General features: G+C 41.5%; 3 protein-coding genes across 7 annotated transcripts in view; 1 reads left to right on the top strand and 2 right to left on the bottom strand.

Moving 5' to 3' along the window:
* LOC306924315 (CREB-regulated transcription coactivator 2) overlaps positions 1-346 on the bottom strand; it is a 32,502-nt gene extending 32,156 nt beyond the window's left edge. For both annotated transcript variants that reach the window (XM_079502800.1, XM_079502801.1), the window contains exon 1: positions 95-346. In XM_079502800.1, coding sequence (XP_079358926.1) covers positions 95-262 — 168 coding nt within the window. In that variant the 5' untranslated portion in view covers positions 263-346. The remainder of the gene's footprint in view (positions 1-94) is intronic.
* Positions 347-473: 127 nt separating this feature from the next.
* Positions 474-5,167, bottom strand: LOC306924316 (zinc transporter ZIP1-like). Its single transcript, XM_079502802.1, has 4 exons — positions 5,040-5,167; positions 4,081-4,358; positions 3,247-3,377; positions 474-1,755 (listed from the first exon to the last, which is right to left on the bottom strand). Exons 2-4 carry the CDS (start codon positions 4,259-4,261, stop codon positions 1,042-1,044), a joined length of 1,026 nt encoding a protein of 341 aa, XP_079358928.1. The 5' UTR covers positions 4,262-4,358; positions 5,040-5,167; the 3' UTR covers positions 474-1,041.
* A 6,551-nt stretch (positions 5,168-11,718) lies between these two features.
* Positions 11,719-21,119, top strand: part of creb3l4 (cAMP responsive element binding protein 3-like 4) — a 10,698-nt gene continuing 1,297 nt past the window's right edge. Inside the window, exons 1-11 of one of the 4 annotated variants that reach the window (XM_079504129.1) lie at positions 11,719-11,739; positions 12,655-12,822; positions 14,663-14,854; positions 15,560-15,632; positions 15,838-15,977; positions 17,366-17,455; positions 17,943-18,049; positions 18,958-19,026; positions 19,694-19,778; positions 19,960-20,053; positions 20,505-21,119. The exon at positions 20,505-21,119 is cut by the window's right edge and continues 1,297 nt beyond it. In XM_079504129.1, coding sequence (XP_079360255.1) covers positions 12,658-12,822; positions 14,663-14,854; positions 15,560-15,632; positions 15,838-15,977; positions 17,366-17,455; positions 17,943-18,049; positions 18,958-19,026; positions 19,694-19,778; positions 19,960-20,053; positions 20,505-20,839 — 1,350 coding nt within the window. In that variant the 5' untranslated portion in view covers positions 11,719-11,739; positions 12,655-12,657 and the 3' untranslated portion in view covers positions 20,840-21,119. Of the gene's footprint in view, positions 11,740-11,784; positions 12,114-12,654; positions 12,823-14,662; positions 14,855-15,559; positions 15,633-15,837; positions 15,978-17,365; positions 17,456-17,942; positions 18,050-18,957; positions 19,027-19,693; positions 19,779-19,959; positions 20,054-20,504 lie in introns of those variants that run through there. The other 3 variants (XM_079504130.1, XM_079504127.1, XM_079504128.1) reach the window with 3 other exon arrangements.

Genomic DNA, 21,119 nt, shown 5'->3' with positions numbered 1-21,119 from the left:
GAGCTGGACGAACCCCGGGCAGGGCCCGTCTTTCCCCCAGGCAGATATATCATGATCTGCTCTCCTCGCTTGCCTCCGTCTGAAAGAGACTCACCCTGGTTGAAGTGATGTCCATCATAACCTCTTGAAACGCCGCCGTCTCTTCGGCCTGCCGCTGCGTATGCAGTGCGATTTTCTCGCTAAACTTTCGGGGGTTAGAAGGCCCGGACCCAGTACCCGAAGTGGGTCCGGGTCCACAACCGCCTGCACCCGTCGCAGACATCTTTACCGAGCGGACGGGACAACTTCTTGACGTAGTGGAATGATTTGAGTCTGGGTGGGAGGACGGCGACAGGGACAAGACAGTGACAGCGCGCCCTCTACCGTATTTATTCAGGTACTGTATTGCAAGCTTAGATGATAAAAATAACTGTATACTATTAAAATAACATAACAAAATATAATACACGGTGAACACGCACACACCAAACAAACACACTTAAAACATGTATACAATCAAGAACTATCAGTAGAATTTTACAGTTTGTTTTAGACCTTGGCGTTAATTATAAAAAAATACAATATTTATCAGTGACATTCTCTATAATCCTAACCCAGTTCTTCGTCCAACCAGGGAAACAACCCAGTCAGTTGAAATTATTTTCAACTGACTGGACTCCTCATACATTGAAGGAAGCATGAGGTTAGTCCGTTGCTCTCCCCAGTTAGCAGAGAGAGTGTAGCACCCATGATTACATTAGACAATTGACACTGGGTGGAAAAAAGTGGGTTTCAAAAACTGTGGGATAAAAGAAATAACAGGATCATATCGAGGTCATCTCATTGCAAATTCTCAAGCCAGGTAAGTGTTGCAAGGTCACCATCAGATAAATACTGTTAATGCATGAACATTTTTACACTTCTATGAACCAATACAACTCCCGATGTGTGAGCCAGGTCAGTGTCTTCAAAAATGACAGCTGCTGAGGGGATTTATTAACGTGTGGCTTCTCAGTTACAGTATGCTCTCTCATACCTTGCTGCTGAACTGGTAGGGTTTGGCTACAGTTTTATAAACAGAACCCCTGTGACCACAGCAAAACCAAGCAGCAGCATGGCCACCTTTGGGAGACGGTTCTTAACTGAGCTCAGTTCATGAGGCAAGATTTCCATAAAGGTGATGTAGATGAAGGTGCCCGTTGCCAGACCCTCTAGTGCAGATCTGGCTAGCTGGTGCTGGGGGGTGGCCTTTGTCTCAGTAAGGGCAATTCCCAGGCCAATACCTAGTGGTGACATGATGGCAAAGAGGAGCAAGCAGCCAATCACCACCATCCTCCTCAGTCTGCCCTGAACAAGCTTGAGGGCCAGGCTGAAAGAGATAATGCTTTTATGAATCATCAGTGCTAAACAGATCTCCAGAACCTTCTTACTGTCGTCCATAAGTCCCACCGCCAAGCCCTCAAACACTGAATGCAGCGACAAGGAAAAGACCAGGATGAAGGCCCTCAAAGCTGAGTGAGAGTTGAAGTCCAAATGGAAGTGGCCCCCTTCAGAACCTGAACCTCTGGATCCACCTAACTCATCTGTCCCATGGCGATGGTGAGAATGACGCCGCCCATTCCGGTCATTTGACTGGACACTGGAGTCCACGAGTAGCGCACGTCTTTCCTCCGATATGAAAGGTGATTGGTCTTTGAGGGCCAGGACTATCTGTTCCAGGATGAGGACCAGGAAGAAGCCCATGGCAATGATGAACTCTGGCAAAGGGAACTGGAGCTGACAAGAGAGGGGCAGAACATTTCATTTTTTTCCCCCTCACAAAATAACAATTAAGTGTCATGTTTCCTCTCAATGGGCTCACACTGTATATTTTGCATACATCTTAAACATAAATGACATGCAAAAAAATAAGTTTATCAATAAGGTTGTTCATGATAACAGACTCAATAAGCACAGCCTAGTAGATCAAGCCAATGTACATGTATGGGCCTAACCTACACACATCAATAAGCTTCCTATTGTACATTCATAATTCATTTACATTTCCTATTTTCCTATTCACTTGACCCACCCATTTGCACCTAATTCCCTTCAGTTTTCAGTATCTACATTGTATTCTTAGGTCAACCATTTCCCCCTTTTTTTTCTTTTACAAACCTTTCATTGGTGATTTTAAACCCATTACATTATTATTGTGTTGGGACCATATGGGTAATCTCTAAAATTAGGCAACAGTAGGATTGCATCACCCTTTGATGCAAACATGCATTAAAAACAAAACTTGAAAACCACAAAACAGAAGAGTGGAGAAGTGTTTATAACTGAGTTGGGTAGCACATCCCAAACTAAGTTATTAGAGGATAATTTTATTTGCACACCGTTAACACTTTTACACACATTTCTAATGAAGGCTTGTAGCTGAAACACAAGCGTTAAAGTTTATTGGGTTTTTTTATGACTTTTTATTAATTTAATCTTCATTAAATCAATAGAACATTTCCCAAGCACTAGCTCTGGTCCATATCTCTAATGCCGTTGCATTTAGAGCTATGATACCGATGACTTTCGGGGCTCGCATAAATGCAGACCAGCCTCTTGTCTTTAGCGTAAATAAAAGAGAGTTTTTGCTTCTCACCAATACAAAGGTGGGGTGTGTCATTAGAAAGCCTACTTTCCTTAGTGGAAGCACTCTGAGCCCCCCACCACACATATAAAAAGGTACCTTTTGGCAAAAAAAAATCCATCGAAAAAAAAAAATACTTTTAGTTACTCCACTGTGCCCTCTGCCGATATTGCCAAGAGAAAACCCTCACACAGAATATTTTCCCTCCGGTGAAAAAAAATCCCTTTCTGGCCAAAAAGTACATTTTATACGTGTGGTGGGGGGCTCAGAGTGCTTCCACTAAGGAAAGTAGGCTTTCTAATGACACAACCCGCCTTTGTATTGGTGAGAAGCAAAAACGTTATTTTTATTTACGCTAAAGACAAGCGGCTGGTCTGCGTTTATGCGAGCCCCGGAAGTCATCGGTAACATAGCTCTAAATATAGAGCTATGGACCAGAGCTACCTGAGCACATACTTTTTATCGGCAGATAAATACATAACCCTGCTGTGAGCTGTTCAGTAGAAACACTCCACTAAATTGCTTTATTGTTTTGCTCAAGGACTCCTTAATGGCATTTCTGAGAGACAGCGGTAGGAGAGTGGTTCTATCTATGCCTGCCCACATTTCCCACCCAGAAACTGAATACATTCCAGAATTCTTACAGTGATCCCCATATTGCCAAATGCTTGGTTGATGCCCTCGAGGTAGTCCGGCAGCAGGTCCAGCAGGCAGGTGGCCAAGAACACTCCTCCCGCAAAGCAGCTCACCAAACCCAGCACCTTATGGCGGGTCTCTGCAAAGACAACACAGCAGCCTAGAACAACTTGCCATGCTGAGCAATGTCACTGATGTGCTGCATGGGTAGATAATTCACTTGGGTTAGCTCAGAGGTTCCCCTCTAAGCCAAAACAACAGTAGATAGTGTGTCCTACTCTTGCATTTTCACTCTTCTCTGTTCTTTTCCCTGATCTGCACAGAAAAACTTACCGTCAGAGGTTCTCTGCATCAAAATACACACCTGATGCAAAGATTGAACAACATATTACACACAGACACTTTATTGATCCTGATAGAAATTTCAGTCAATTTCAGTCAAGTCCATTACTGACCTTTAGTTTTGTGTGATTTCCAAACTTTTAAAACTTAGAATTAGGGTGAAATTAGATATCTTATTAGGATTATTATTTGGACTTTGTAACATTGTGTTGTCTTTTCCTGATTTTAAGGATGCACTGCAGTAAAGATATCATTTTCTGAATTGACCTGACTGTTCTAACTTCTAGCTGTTACATTATTTGCCATTGGCCAGTTAGTAATTAATTAGTAACCGGTAGGCACTAGGCATTACTGATAATACTTTGTCTTATTGTGCAAATACTTTGTTAAATCATCAATAGTTATACCCACAATATTTTCCATAAAATAGCCCAGCCCTGTGCTACAGTTTCCTGACTTGTGTAGGAATGCTGGGTTTAATACCACAGCACAGCTCTTACCTGGGTTCACGCTACATCTTCCCACCCCCCGCACAAGGCATAGAGGTGCGAAACCAAATAGAAGTGTGGTGGACAGAAGCACCACCAATGCTCCCAGCTTAATCTCCAAGCCTGGAACAACAGCTGGACTGTTTTGCAATGCTGGTTGCCAACCAGTGGACAAGGAATCTTTCATGGCCATTCTAAAGTCCTCTTAATGTTGAGTCAGTCAGATACAGCATAAGTCCTCAGATTCTCCACGTTCGAGATTAAGGCATTTAGAGATGCTGACCCTGTCACTGAAACACAGAGGGAGGTAAGAGGGATAACGGGACAAGTCATTTCATATTACCATAATGATACCTGTGAAGAAGAGCAAGTGAAACATTGGGCACTACAAATGGATAATGAGTATTGTGTAGTCTCTAAAGTCTGATCATGACAGCAGAGTGTGCCTCGCTGATAACGGTGCTTGGTTGGTTTTATTTATTTATGTTGTGCCCATGAACTTTCATCTCAAAGTTTATGAGAACAGCGAAAATAAATAGAATATGGCTTTCTATTATTTGGGTCGGATTTAACGCATTAGACGTACGGTAAACGGTACTTCATCGTTAAGTCTCCAGCAGGCTGCAATAGCCTAAAGTTTATCAGTAGGCTATAGGCTATGTGTGAAATATATTTACTTTGATTGATTGATTGATTGAAGAATTTATTAACAGTTTGCAGAATTACAGTACATTTCAAGCACAAACTCAATACAAAGGCTGTTAACTGTGAGTGGACGACCCAATTTGCAGTGGCAAAGACTCAACAATGTTGGTAGTTCAGAAAGTCATACAAATTGAATCGCGCACTTCGCAGTATGTTTTCAGAAAAATCATATATCGGTAAACTCTTTGGAATTGCTTTGTAACCTAAAAAGTTGGAAACTTTGATAAAATTTAGAAGAATGACCATCACAAGAACGCCTCATTTACCTTTAATGTTAGTCCGCCGATAAGCCAGACGGTCTAAGCAGATACAACCGGCTAAATCTAAACATTAAACGCTGTTTAACTTCCACAACTATGTACGTGATACCAAAAAACCTTGTTGGTCTTCTACCGGGAAATGATGGTGAGTCAGTTACCATCAACAGCGTCAGCTGATCCAATGGGACATTAATGTGTGTGGGAGTTGGAAGGAGGGGCGAAATGATCTCGATGAGTAGATCTATTCGCCTAGCCACTTTGGGTGTCCGGTTTAGAGGGAATTACCGGATACGGAAAGTGTCTGTATGCGTTCATGTATGTTTGTCGTGAAATTACAGGATACATTTTTTTGAGTAGGCGGGCTCTGTACAGGATGGCACTGAAACTATAGCAATACTGTACGAGCTACATCCCTTCATCCCCTCCCAATAAATGTCCTTCTGCACCTCACCTTTCCCCTTTGCTCCTTCCATGGAGAAAAGTGAGGGATGCACCCTTGTCAGTAGAATAGATCAACGGAAGCATGTGTAGACTTTCACAGCTCATAAATTGTTTTTGACTAACTAAAGCCAATAGATAACCATATGAGCTTAGGTATATCTGTAGAAGATCATTTTATTTTGTTCAAACACTGACACTGTATGCAGTTTCAGAATAATTTGCTGCTATAAGAGGTTGGCACATATAATATAATAAATACTAATAATTAATCTGCTAGTATTTAGACAAACAATGCAGCAGTTTTCCCCACATGCATATTAGCCCCAAAAATATAGCTTCTAAAATACAGTAGGCATAAATAATTTGTGCATAGGCCTAACAACCTCTAATGTCCGCCTAACTACCTCTAATGTCTCACTGCATGCATGCTCTATTGGCTGAACCATTGTTATTGCATAGTAATAATGCTATAATTAATGGTTTCATGATGGCAATCATATTATCTAATCTTTGCTGCAATATCAAAGGGGCAGTAGGCCTATCACTTCCTCAGGATGCAGTTGAGAAGTTCAGTAGACAATGTACTTCATATACTGTAATACAGTGAAATAGTTTCATTAGCAAAATCTACGGCTAAACTTGAGTTCTATTCAATCTGTCCCTATACTACTGTATATGCATATCTACAAAGAATGAATGCCATAAAAGTCATTCATATACAGTAAAATGAAACTTTACAGCACCATAAGCACTTGCATTGCAAGTGAAACAATTGTGTTCACGCAGCATGTTCTGTCAAAGGTCTGTCTCTAACACCAGCTCCTCCCTGCAGGCCTTGAAAAATGACACATTAGCAGACTTCTTTCTTCTTTATAGACTAGGAATAGACTATGTGACAACCAGGTATGGTGACAGCCGGAATGTAGACGCACCCGGGAGCAGTATGAGTTGGCGTCCCAGACTGTGTCTTCCGTGAGGAGGAGGCCCAACAGCCCACGGTAAGGCCTTTAGGAGGGTCATTCAAACCGTAAGCGGAGCCTTCAGCACCACCGTTGGCCCCGGTGGAGCCTGCGGAACAATTGCGGCTCACTCCTGAATGAAGTGTCTGGTGCTGGAAGTCTGGTGCAACGCACAGGTCCTGGCTACACCTGGTGAGAGCAGGAGTGGACCTGGTGAGACGTAGGAGGGGCAGGAGTCAACCCACAGAGCCTAGTCCTTGGGGAGCAATTTAGTAAATGGTGAATTTATATAGCGCTTTTATCCAAAGCGCTTTACATGAATTGTGCATTACATGCACATTCATACACAGATGGCAGAGGAAACCATGCAAGGCACCAACCTGCACATCGGGAGCAATTGGGGGTTCAGCGTCGTGCTCAAGGACACTTCGACACTAACTCTGGTGCCTCTATTCTGGCCAGGCGGCCACTCTACCCCTACTGCCGGGAGTATCACACAGCAAAGGCCGTCGGGATCAGCAGTGCACACAGCAGGATTAGCAGAATTCTGGAACTCAACTGTGTGTGTGTCCATCCCCTCACCCCATACTAGCCATAAATGTTGATCCAGAGGATAGTTTCTGGCAAAAGTTATTGTTGAAATGAATGGCATGTTGGTGTAGGATAGATAGAGTAGATCGTGGTGCACAGGTTCAAGCCGGTGGGCTACAACTTGCATTGCAGTTGCAAGTTCTGTTGCCGTTCAGATCCTAGTTGTTTATAACAGTGACCCCAGGTATCAGATTAGAACGAGTGCAGCATTGTCTCTGCCTCCTGTTGGGTCACACAAGGCTAAGGGCTTTGAAACTTGCCTTTGAAACTTGTTTTGTCACCGTTTGTCACCATTACATCACCTAATCATAGCAACACGAGTTAGACTTTAATATATTAGCGCCCCTCACTTCACACGGGTGTGATTTAAAAAAAAAAATCTATGCTACTTATAAACTAAAACCAACCCTATACTTTCATTTCTGCACAGCATATGTTCTTAGTGGAGTGAAGACAACTTTTGAATAAGTACTCAATATGAAAAGAAAACAAGGAGAGGACATATGCCTCCATGAGGGGTTGTGATCATGACCTGTTTTTATCCACAGCACACATGTCCACAACAACCCAGCCTCTTGTCCTTGTTTATCCAGCTTGGAGGTTGAATACATACTGCCCTTTCAACTCACCATGAATTACTGACTAAATTAGACTACATAAATTATACTGTATTCAATTGTATATGTAACCCACAGTGTTACATATACATGCCAGCATTCTCTCTCACATACACAAACACACATGGCATAGACCTGCCTTACATGAACAATAATGACTCACTCACACTTGAAATTTAAACCATAGCATCTTAAATGCAGTAAATTACAACAGTAAAACACACACACATGCTTTGGGGGAGGGTGGGTTCTATAGGCTTGGAAAGTGGCATCTGATGGTCTCTGCTTGTATTGGTTCCAGCAACGCCTGGCCTTGCACCACCATGGACTCCATAAGCAAAGCAGACTCCAGTGACACCTAGTGGATATAAAAGTTAAATGTTTATCCACCATCTGGGGCCAGTCCTGTCAGTGTATAATGCATTCTCAATTTCCTCCTGTTGTCTCTGTGGCTGTAACCCACTTTTCCCACTTTCTACTTAAACTAGGATGATATCCATTGGGTGCAATGGACGTTCGTCCCATGCTATCACACACTGCCGCTGAGACACTCATTCATGCCTTTATCACATCCAGACTTAGCTCTGGTCCAAAGCCTAATGCTGGACCAGAGCTAATCCAGACTACTATAGCCTCCTGTGCGGTACGGCGTCACCACCACCAAAGTAGCCTATGTTCAAAACTCCGCCGCCCGCCTGCTCACGAGAACCCGATCCAATTCCAGGGACCACATTACACCTCTAATTGAACATGGTGGACCCTATTGTAATGCTTTATGGTGTCGTCCTCAGTTAACCATCACCATCAAAAGCCCTCAACAAAACAGGCCCCCCGCTAGTGATGAGTTCAACTCATCAATGGCCCGACCCGCGACTCCCTCAGGTCAAGCACTGCCAACCAACTGGATCCCGATTCCCCACAAGTCCAACAACAAGCGAACCCAGACAGAGAGCTCTAGTCTATAGGGACTCGAGCATTATATCATAATATATATTTTTTTATTTTTTTAAGGATGCCAGTGGTGAGCGCACCTCATGGCACGCTCTTTTGTGTGCAAGGTGCAAGTTGGCATCTAGAGAGAGTGCATTTCTATAGTTATAGCTCAATAATGGCCTCAAATATGGCCTTTAGGTGGAAAAGGCCATAATATGCCATATAAAGCACCTAGTCAAAAGCAGTTTCCCTACTGCCACTGCAGAAATGTAAGTGATTGCAGCTCCTACCTGGTCACTGGAAGGAATTTTCTGCATCAGCATGGCTTGGTTTCATTCTTGTTACACCATATCTCAAACATTATAGCTCAATCAGACCAATAGAACAGTAGTGGTTATACCCGTAAAGGCCATATTAGCTATAATATAGGCCTACTCCTGCCAAAAAGGGGGTTATTAAGGGACCAAGCAGTCCCGAAGGGACCTGGTCCCTTATTGTTTTTTTATGTTTTTTTCTTCTCCTTCCGCCAAAAATAGCAGTTCTGGCTGAACCGTGCAGTCAGTCGAAAATCGCCAACATGGTAGAGGGCAATGCCAAACGGTGACTATGCGAAGCCCATGACCATTGGCCAAAGGGTGGCACTATAGCACTCAATTGAAAATGGGAACTTTGAACGTGCATAGCTCATGAACCGTTTGACCGTTGGCAATGAAACTCATGCCGAACAACTTTTGTGCTCTGACTTTTGACCCTTTTATGAGTCAATGAAAAGGTCTGTTTTGTGAAAGTTCTTCTTCTGCCCATAATATATACATGCAGCGTCATATGCTTATGAAACTTTACACTATGGTAGGGGGTCATGCCAAATAGCACTGAAACCAGTCTTACTCCAATTGGCCAAAGGGAAGCGCTATAGTTTTTTTTTTAAAACAAACCTTTGACCAGGTATAACCCATGCCTCGTTTGGCCAAAAGTCATTGCACTTGTTTCCACATGTTCCTTGACTCATGGGGAACACATATGTCACTTTGACCATAAGCTCCGCCCTCAGATATTCCGCCATTTTGAGGAGTTTGAAAAATGCTTATACCTGATTTTCTGCCTGGATCTTTGAGAGATTTGCGTGAAACGTTTTACACACAATCTATGGACCATTATCTGAAATCCCAGTTGAAGAGAAGTTTGCTGTTAACAATAGAAGAACTGATTGTGTCCAGTGCTCTCTTCTCCGGTCTACCATCAACAGCAACAAATGGCCTTAGACTTATCCAAAATGCAGCAGCTAGAATACTAACAAGGAAAAGGAAATTCGATCACATCACACCCACACTCATAGCACTACGTACACTGGTTACCCATACAGGCCAGAGCCGACTTCAAAAGGTGCTCCTCCTGACCTTTAAAGCCCTAAATGGACTTGCTCCACCATACATGTCCAGCTCCAGCAGGACATGCATTGCATACATCCCCCCACGACCTCTACGCTCCCAAGATGCTGGAAAACTCACAGTCACATACCACAATAAAATAACGGTTGGGGGCAGAACATTCACACATCTGAAATCACTATATTCACCTTGCTCTGCCCTGTGGTTTTAAAACCCTATGTTATATTAATGGATTTTCTGAATGCATTTTTACACCTATCTGTTGATGATCTATAGCTGTGTCCTATCGCATGGTACTTATGTCAGCCATGTGTATTGGCATATTTTATTATGCTTTACTGTTTCCTTGCTATTGTGTTATTGTGCTATTGTGTTTTTTGCTGTTTTTTGCTGTGAAGTGCATGTTGCACTATAAATAAAAAATCACACCCATGTGAACTGAGTGGTGCAGTGACGTCACACACTAACCATAGCAACCATGCTCACCTGTACATGGCCCCACGTACAGGTACACGGGTACAGGTACAGGATGATAAGAGTGAGGGGCACTCTTATCATCCTACTACATCATCCATTAAAAAAAATGAATATACTTCCTCATGAATTAATTTGTCAACTTATGTTATTATCTTTTAACCATGATGATACAATGTTAAAAATATCTAATATTATATAAAAAAATATTCAATGTTGTATTTAATGTTAATATCTGTGTGAAGTGAGGGGCGCTCTTATCATCTATTATGCCTATTTGCTCAGACACTATGACGTAAAATTCTCCATTCATTGTCAATGGGAATTTAATGTTTGATTAAGATGAAGTTTGTGGATTGATTGATTGATTGAAATATTTATTAACAGTTTGCAGAATTACAGTACATTTCAAGCACAAACTCAATACAAAGACTGTTAACTGTGAGTGGACGACCCAATTAAGCATTACACTTGTTTACAAGAGGGTCCACCATGTTCAATTCATCAAAGGATGGTAACTAAAAGCTGGATGTGGAAGAGGCTAGCGCTACACAAACATTAAATTCCCATTGACAATGAATGGAGAATTTACGTCATATCATGTAGACGAGCAAATCGGCTACATATTGTCTACAGGTGTCTATTTTTGACTGTTTTTCCTCTTTTATCCTAATTCCCCTTTGTCAAGATTATATGCTCTTGGTGGCTTATTTGGAAAATTATATTTGTAACTTTAGGTTGGGAAAATGTATTTTAAAAAGTACCGTTTATAATCTAACATAGTAGGTACATATTTGTATAGTTCTGACTGAGGATCCGTGCGTGCTGTAGTCGTCAGGCTAAACTGCGCGATATAGCTTTAACAGCCTGTGTGACGCGGTCCCCACTCCCCAGCATATACTCTATGCTCCCCAGGCAATAACTTTTGCACTTAACATACCCGTTTTCCGTATCCGGTCATTTGCAAACACTAGTCTCGCGTTACCAGAGTCAGACTGTTGCCTCCGCGATTTCCAAACGCTTCATCATACAGCAGCTTCTATGATCTATATCATAGAGTATATGATTTATATAGCATTCGGAGATTGTGGAATAATTGTCTGGCTACGCGAGACTACAAGTACACATACATACATACTAGCATTGTTTCCGTATCCGCTGAAGCCAGACCGGATCAACAACCTGCAACGTGACTTGATCCCAGTCTAGAACGTACCCTTCAAAGCACCCTCCTCCTCATCTTCTCTATTGGCTACCGTGTTTTCTGTCCAATCAATAAGACATTCTGGGAGACTGTTAAAAGGTACAGTAACCGTCTCACGTTTCTTTCAGCCCACTAGACCAACTTTGCGTGAAATCTACTGTATTCTGAAAATTGAGGATTGGGTAGGTGTGACTGTGAGCTGATGACGACGCATCTTGTCCGGATGATTGACAAACGTGCTGCCAGCTGGATATTCGCTGTTGCTCTGCCTCTGCCCGAACCCCAGTAACTACTGAAAACGTATTTTCCGTCTCGTACTTGAAACACGATTTATTGGTAATGCGGATAGCAATTCCTTTTATTCGCAAAGAGTCGCTTCTGAAAGAGACACATTCCAGTAAGTAGCCTATAGTCTACCCTGTCTGAACACAATACACTCTTGTTTATCCGGCTTGACAGGGATCCTCACTCGAGTAGGTTGACCAACTATTGATGCATTTGAATAGGCCTCACCTACTGCATAGTCTAATCAAATACTTGAGAAATTACTCACTTCCATGTCGTAGTTCTTAAGTCTGAAGCTGTGTAACGAATCGTATTAAAGCACAATTTACTTCCATGATGTTGGTTAAATGTACACATCAATGTGTACATTAAAGTGTGTGTGTGTGTGTGTGTGTGCCTTATCAATAATATATCATTATAGTTTATGATGTGGAGTGTGTGTGTGTGTGTGTGTGTGTGTGTGTGTGTGTGTGTGCGCGCGCGCGCGCGTGTGAGAGATGGAGAGCGCGTGCATGTTAACGTGCGTGGCTACCAGGATGTTGATATCCTATTGACCTATTGTATTGCGAAATTACACTTGAGTTGTGTCCCCTCCCATTGCACATGGCATTCAGATTTCAGACTTGCATTTAATTTGTAATGTGTACCTCTACTTACTGTTTACTGTCAGATGTACCACAAATAAGAGTTGTATAGCCTGTGTAATTTAAATAACAGTCTTTGGATTAGGTCATGGATGCAGAGAATGGTGAGCTGTATTTCGCTGATGTGGAAGAGGACGGTGTAACAGGGGACAACTGGAATTTGGATAGTGTGGATACTAAATTTGTTTGCTCTGATGTCATCTTTACCAACTCAGAAAAGCAACTGGCGGAATGGGAAGTAGACCCTCACTGTGTAAGTACCTTTTTAAAGTTACGGTAGTAAATTTGTTTATTGTCCTGTTTGTCCAACAACTCCAGTCACCACCAAACCTAAATTCACAATTGTTTTGTTTTGCATGTGTCTGTTCTGTTGGTGTTTTCTCACCTAGATTCTAGGGGTGTAACGATATAGTAACTATCGAAATATCGATTTTTAATTACAAAAAATCTATCTAAACAGCATGAAATATCTTATTGCATTGTTTGACTATGTATTGTATCGTATTCGTATCGTATCGCAATGTAAATAATCGGTATTGAATCGTTTTGCAATATAAATAATCAATTTAATCAATCACAAAGTATTTGTGCATTGTATTTAGCAATTTTAAAAAGAAAAAGGAAAAAGATGGGTTTAATTACTTTTCCATTCCATATAGCTACAATTGTTCTATCGATAAATGTGTGTGTATTCTCTGTGTTCATGTCAAGGCGTGGGTTTGTCCATATGTGTTCAAATACAATGTCCATCTATTTATATCCATAATAATGAATATTTCCCTTAAAAAACCTGCACTATCCACAAGTTTCACACATATATTATTATTTAAAAAACATTTTTTGTAAATAAATACATTATTTAATGTATTTCGACTTCAAATCAATGAATCGTATTGTATCGCCATAATGAACTAATATTGTCCATGTATCGTATCGTCAACCATGTATCGTGATACATACAGTATCGTATCGCTGTTAAAATGCATTGTATCGTTACACCCCTACAAGTAGATTCCTATGTGTGTGATGACTGTGGTCACTTACAGTAACATCACAAAAAGACTAACAAGCAATTCTGTGGGACTTTTATAGCTACAGTGCAAGCACACAAGGATAGGAGACTAGGGGCCAGGCCATCCAAGTGATATCTGAACAATACAATAGATCATTCAATTGGGATATTTATTATCATAAGAGAAAAACAACAGCAACATAATACATTTTAAGTTCTATTTCTAAAACTGACACTCAACACCAGTGTACTTTGTAGAAGAAAGAGGGAATATCTGCACTTCAGCTGACAAATCTTTTAAAACTGGTGCCACAGAGGAAAAACGAAATGTGTTCTGGAGCACACATGTGATCTATTTGTGCATGGAGTAAAAAGACACCATCACCATACATATACCTGTATATACTGTATCTGAATAGTAGAAGCTCTTTTACATGACCTTAACAGACATCCGGAAGGTTATTTATAACCCTACCAGACTTTCTCTTGACACTTATTTGACAATTATTCTCTCCATTAACTTTTACAAATACTCAGGAAAACACTACTTTAAATCCTGAGGAACATCGATGGGAAGCTCCTTTACTCCATCGTATGGGGGCCTTGCAATAAAACAATGTGAAGACAAACACACCCACTCTAATCCTTTTTTGTTATCTGGAAAGGCAAAATAAATCTAAAACTAAATCTAAGTATCTAAACTGGCTGCCTGTCTTACAATGGATCACAATTTCATGGAGATAAACTTGTAGACCTTACTATCTACAAAGGTGAGAATGAGAAGAAACGTTTTATTTATTTATCCTTGAGTAGAAACAAACTGTTTAGTATCCCTGTTCAGTTCTTAAGATTGTGTTGGAATTGCAGCTCTGACAATGATTTCCATGATAAAGCCTTTACACTGACAAGACATGCCCTTCTAACTTTAAGCACCAAACTGCTCCCTGGGTCTTCTTCTCCAGAGAATTCAACTTAGTCATGCAAAATGAAACCAAATGGGCATATCCTCATGAGTGAGTGACCATCCCTTAAAGAGATTTTAGGTTTCATCCTACCTTTCATCCTACCTTAACTCCGTCAGGGACTTAATGACAGTGACAGTGAATCAGAGGATGTCCTTCATGCCATCAACCCAAATGAGGTGTTTCCCAGCGGATCTCTGGGGGAGACTCTGTCGGAGAGTGACAGTGGCATTTCCGAAGACCCTGTTGAGGGCCCTGTGGCAACAGCAACAGTGGAGCAGGCCCACCAGGCCCATGCCACCATTTACCAGGTAGGCCTGTCATTATTGCATAATCGCCTGATCGCAATTATTTGAGATAATTGCAATTATTTTTGAGCAGTTGAGACGAATAACCAATAAGTCCATAATTTATTCTGACTCCTCCTAGACTTAGGGCCTTTCAAACGGGAAGCGAGGAATGCAGACGTTGCCTGTATCAACACAGGTCTCCTCCAGGTCTGCGCAAGAGGGGCGCAACAACGCAAGCGTAAAAAAAAGCTAAACAGAATCAAGGTCTGGTGAGTCGCGGGCTTGTGCACGTAACGAGCACGCACGCAACAAATTCACGGGACCGCACTCACATAAATACGCTTGCGTTGTCGCACCGCGACTGCTCCGTGCAAAAACGCAGGTCTCATTGGAAATGAACTATAGGCGCGTTATATCGCTTCACGTTTGAAAGGCCTTTATTCGTCTCAACTGCTCGTCCATTGATCTGTATAAATTGATCTGTTGAAAAATGTCCAGACATTTTCAAACATAAAAAAATCTACGAGCTTGTAGTTCGGCTATTTCCATTAGCCTATTAATGTTCTTTTATGTATAAAATTATTAAATATGATTATTTGTTATATCTGCCCTGTGAATCTTTTGTTTACAAAGTCTAAAAGGCAAACGGAAATTATGTGTTACAACATTCAATGCCAAAATTAATCGTCAAGTAAAATGTCATGATTGTGACAACCCTACTACCAGGTGGTGTATGATGTCCGCAGCCTGGGGCATGTGAAGGCTGAACAGAATATGGATGTCATCTCCATACAACTGGGTGAGGATATTTTGTTGGGTCACTTGGGTGAAGGGGGTTGGGTTGTATGAATTCTTATCTGTTCGCCAATTTCATCTTTTGAGAATAACAAATGCACAGCAGCTGATAAGCAAGGCCTGCATACATGCCTCTTTCAATAAAGATGTACTGTATATATATATAATTTTTTTAATCTTTCTGTGTCATTTTATTGTGTTTTGAGCAGATGATTGGAATTCTCAGATGTTGATCTCGGAGTCCTGCATTGTGAATGAGCTGCCAATAGTGTCAGCTAACCAGCTGGACAACAGCTATGCTGTGACCCCTGTCTCCAGCACAGCCCCCTCCAGTCCTGAAAGCTCAATAGTGAGACTTTTTTTATTGCTTGTTATCCATTGAAATCTTTAGCAAACAAGTCGTGGGTTATGTGCCTTGCAGAGTATCTACTGTACATGTTCTTAAGCACCTACAGTAAATGGTAGTTGCTCAAGGGTTTATAAATGTATAAATCTAACTTCCCCACCCAGACTTCACCCAGAGAGGTCGTTTGTGACCCACCTGATTATGGGAATATTTCTTTAACCACTTAAACTAAATTTTCGTACAACAAAAATCACACCCGTGTGAAGTGAGGGGTGCTCTTGTTATCATGCATCATCTCTTTCTGACCAATCACAATTTGCGTCTTCACTTTTCTGCCCTGACTTTTATCTTCAATATGTAAAATAGCCGATCTACAAGCTCTCAATGCGTCGCATCGCAATGTGTTGTCAGGTTCTATATCTGCTACTTAAAAAAGAAGAAAAACAATTGGCCAAAAATAGGGACACAGGTTCAATGTGGTTAATTTAGAATTTTGGTCCAAAATGTTTTATACCTCGAATCAACCCATAGCTCTATATACTTCAAAAGAAAACTTTAGTTTCATTGACATCTGTGGCACAGATCTTTCTTCATGAATGACGTTAAAGGAATGACACTAACAGACACCTTTTAATGACTTCAAATTAGAGTAGGACTCAAGGCCACAAAAAAGAGACGTACGCAACAGCAAATCTGTTGGATAGGCTATCAAGGCATCATGAGGGATTTATAGGTTGTGACTGTGACAGAGACCCAAGACAAAAGCTGTTAAAATGGTTGGAGGGGGACACGGTGGCACAGTCGGTAGCTCTGTCGCCTCACACCTAGAAGGTCCTGGGTTCGATTCCCGTTGAGGACGCTGTGGGCACTGGGGGCGTGTTCCCTCCTCCATGTCATCAGTGCCCATACCCGAGGCGGGGTTGGCAAAAGGTCCTTTCTGTGTGGAGTTTGCATGTTCTCCCCGTATCCCCTAGGCCTAGGGTAGGTACCCTCACAAAAACATGCAGTAATCTGGTTTCTAAACTACCTCCCCCTGGCCAGCCGGGGCATGGAGGGGAAAGGAACTGGTCGGAATAACGTGTTCCTTCCACACGCTATGTCCGGCTGGGGAAACTCTCCCCTGTCAGGTGAAAAGAAGCAGCTTGGACTCCTCATGCATAGAAGGAAGCATGAGGTCAGTCTGCTGCCCCCCCAGGTTGGCAGAGGAAGTGTAGCGCCCAGGATTACATTAGATAATTGACACTGGGTGAAAAAATGGGTTACAAAATCGTGGGATAAAAATGTAAAAGTGTTAAATGGAGGGGGTTGTTGGTTCAGATATAGAACTGCTGATACATGGTTTGTAGATGAAGAACTGATGGTTATGTTTTCTCTTCCTCACGTTTAACCAGCTGTTCCCAGACCTCCGACTCACAGAGGAGGAGCAGAAGCTATTAAACCAGGAAGGCATTTCTTTGCCCAACAACTTGCCTCTCACCAAGGTCACACAAGGAGTATATTATTTAACTAAGAGTATTTAAGAGTAACCAGGATAGTGACAGATTAAAGGAAAATGTGCCCATGGAATATCTGGTATAAGGACACGGCCACACCGCACTTTTATTCTACCTATGAGGGCGGATTCTGCCAATGCATTTCAATAGGAATAGGAATGGAGCCGGTTCCTTTTTGCAGAAATCCGCAAATGGCAGCAAACTGCTCCATTCCCATTGAAATGCATGGGCAGAATCTGCCCTCATAGATATAATAAAAGTGCGGTGTGACCATGCCCTAACTGCTTATTTGACAATCTTACCAATGCTGATTTCCTTTTTATTAAAGTCAGCAACGGTATAGCTTAATGCTAGATCACTAGCATTGCAGGGTACGTCAAAGTAAGACATAGCAGAGTCAAGGATTTGGTTGAAAGTGCCTAGGCTAGACAATGATAAAGTTTTCTATAACCTTTGAATCAATATTAATCTCTAGGCTGAGGAACGGATCTTGAAAAAGGTCAGACGGAAAATCCGCAACAAGCAGTCGGCACAGGACAGCCGTCGCAGGAGAAAAGACTACATTGATGGGCTGGAGAGCAGGTACAACCTGACTGAGGGTGCATCTTATCCAACCTCAGTATAGTAGCTAATTGTCTCCACCAGGCCGAAGGCATGGGGAGAGAGTATGTTTTGCACTCCGTCCGTGTGTGTGTGTGTGTGTGTGTGTGTGTGTGTGTGTGTGTGCGTCCGTCCGTCCTTCCTCCTAAACATTTTGCCAAACATCACACATACTCCTATCCTCCTGGTGGAGACCTGTGCCCAGAAGGGCACTTTTTCTAGTTTAGCTTTGTTATTTGCTTTTTTGTGTCTGCACTGTTAACTCTTTGTGAAAATCAAATGCATGATAGAGACCCCTTTTAGATACTGATTCACTACAAATAGCTCGCAAACCTTTGTCATTACCAGTCTGTATACAATAAAGGTTAAGTCAGTGGGAGCTCTATAATAAAATATTGCATATACACAGCATATCTCAGCTGTCGGGCAGAAACCAGCTACAGTGTGTCCAAAATACTAACTTAAAACACAATACTGCCTCATCAAAGTTGGTACAGTGACTATATACATTGTCAGAAACTTGAATGTGTCCTTACATTATCATCAAGTACAGCTCAAGAGGAGTTAGGAGGGTTTTGACCATTAGTGTGGAGATAGTTTGTTTCTGCCAGACAGCAACGATATGTATTTTACATTTTTACCTTTTTGATTCCAGAAATATCAGCAGTATGTTTTATAGCAGTTAAGTATTTCACAATCATTATGATTTTATGCCACTGTGAAGGCTCCATTTGCTTGCCTAGAAAAATGTGTATATGTAGGAATTCTTCACTCTCACAGATTTTGTGCATGCACCTGCGTAAACCTGTGTATATCTGTCACAGGGCTGCAGCTTGCTCAGCACAGAACACCTGCATAAACCTGTGTAAACCTGTGTATATCTGTCACAGGGCTGCAGCTTGCTCAGCACAGAACAAGGAGCTGCAGAGGACAGTAGAGCAGCTGGAAAAACACAACATGTAAGACAATAGTTATTAGCCATTAACTATTGATTGTTATTCCTATTGAAAGTCAAGTCTAAAAAAAATCATAAGAAGCTATGATATACTATAGTGACGGTGAGTTTCAAAATAAATGGATTACATTATTTTAAAAGGCCAATGTTAACAAAAACAAATAAGCGGGCTGGCGACTACAAAGATATGACTTTGAATCTTTATGCAGGGAAAGTGAATGTGTAAAGATCAGTCGATATAAACAATGGGTGATGATGACACTTGATGACGTGAGCGTCTGATGCTTTCAGTATTCTCCACTCCACACACATATATAAGATTGTGCCTGCTTTGATTGATTGATTGAATACTTCATTAGTCAAAAATGTACGTGGTACAGTCATACATTAAGGCTAAAAGGATAACACAAAGAAGTCCTGGGGACTTGTGGTCCTATCATCTCTGTACTCAAGACAAATGTGTGTGAGCGAAGATGTGATGTTGAACTTAAGCACCAGTTAAGTTCTACCACCGCACTCTGACCACTGGTGTGTTATCCAAATATCAAATCAAACTATGAGGGTTGCACTAAAAGTCCATATTCTTTATTTTTTATTTTATTTATGTTCAATGTTTGAGTGTGTTTCTATTACTGATACTCTTTTGTCTGTATTGCATGTACTGTATGCAGGTCCCTTCTGGCTCAGCTGCGTAGACTGCAGTCTCTGATCAAGCAGACGGTCACTAAAGCAGCTCAAACCAGTACCTGCATTCTAGTAGGTCAAAGAGATAGAATGGCACTCTTAATACTGGACTTCAAAAGGAAAATTGTATCTGTTACAACAGAGAAACCATGTGAACTGTGAAAGTGTGTGTGTGTGTGTGTGTGTGTGTGTGTGTGTGTGTGTGTGTGTGTGTGTGTGTGTGTGTGTGTGTGTGTGTGTGTGTTATTTTCAGATCATTATTTTCTCCCTGGGTCTGATTATCATACCCAGCTACAGTCCGTTCAGTCGTGTCTCCTCCTTAGAAGATGACTACAAACCAAAAGGAGGTGAGGCCAAAGTCTTCTTTACACATGACATATACATATACATATACATATATGTGTGTGTGTGTGTGTGTGTGTGTATATATATATATATATATAGTATATTGTTTACTTACTACTTTACTGATGCTAGGTTCTTGGTTTACCTGGTACCTTTGTGACATTGTTCTTGAAAGGTGCTATATAAATAAAGCTTTATTATTATTATTATAATCCTAGTTTACTGATGCACAATCTGAGAACCCATCGGCAAATAAAGGTGAAACAGTGCTTTCTTGTTGATGCGAGTCTACAGTGGCTCTCTGCATTTAATGTATGTGTTTAACATGATAAGATTATTTTAGATATGAGGTTTGTATTGGGAAACAAATGAATATAATACTAACTTGCTATTTCATGTATTGGAAATAGATGTACAGCATAACACTTGAACTGTTCATTTCCATTCTTACAGTTATTTCCAGAAACATCCTGACAGATCCAACCTCGTTCCAGCAGGTGACGGATGAAGCAGACAGCCCTGCCATTCAAACCGACTCCTTGCCCGTTCCTCCTGACCTAAACCAATCTGGACCTCTGGCCAGTGCCGAAACTGCCGATGTTCTCAAACAACCAGTAGAAAATACAGAAATCAGAGACTTGGAGGGTGTGGTCCAAGAAGAGAGCCAATTGGGGAACAGCTCAACATTGGCTGGTGAGCAGACTGACTCTCTGGCCTTGGATCTAACGCCAATGGCTGGGAAAGGAGGCCTGGACCCTGCCAAACCAGCACATGCTGATGAAATGTAGTAATTTAGCTTGCTAGCACAGTGGGATTGGCTCTGTAATTCTTTTTTTTCTTCTTTTTTCTTCTTTTTCTTTTTACATTGTAGGCATTTAACCAAAGCAATGACAGAGCAATTTACGGAAGTTCTTCAGTGTCTTGCATTAGGACACACCAGCCAGGCATTATTATGGCTATTCTTGGGAGTTAACCTATGGCCTCCAGTTATAAGGTGGTCTCTCTAACAACTATTAAGCCGGCTTACAAGGAGTTCTCTGGACATTTTGAACATGGACAAGCTCTGCA

This window comes from Electrona antarctica (assembly GCF_951216825.1).
Source record: "Electrona antarctica genome assembly, chromosome: 6".
NCBI lineage: Eukaryota > Metazoa > Chordata > Actinopteri > Myctophiformes > Myctophidae > Electrona > Electrona antarctica.
Note: the sequence above shows the minus strand (reverse complement) of the source record. Positions and strands in the feature narration are given on the sequence as shown.

Bases quoted from the DNA above. Each gene is read 5' to 3' on its own strand.
- LOC306924316 (XM_079502802.1), bottom strand. From the start codon at position 4,261: ATGGCCATGAAAGATTCCTTGTCCACTGGTTGGCAACCAGCATTGCAA. The intron at 3,378-4,080 runs GTAAGAGCTGTG...TTGTCTTTGCAG, and splicing joins AAGATGTAGCGTGAACCCAG to AGACCCGCCATAAGGTGCTG. The intron at 1,756-3,246 runs GTAAGAATTCTG...CTCTCTTGTCAG, and splicing joins TTGGCAATATGGGGATCACT to CTCCAGTTCCCTTTGCCAGA.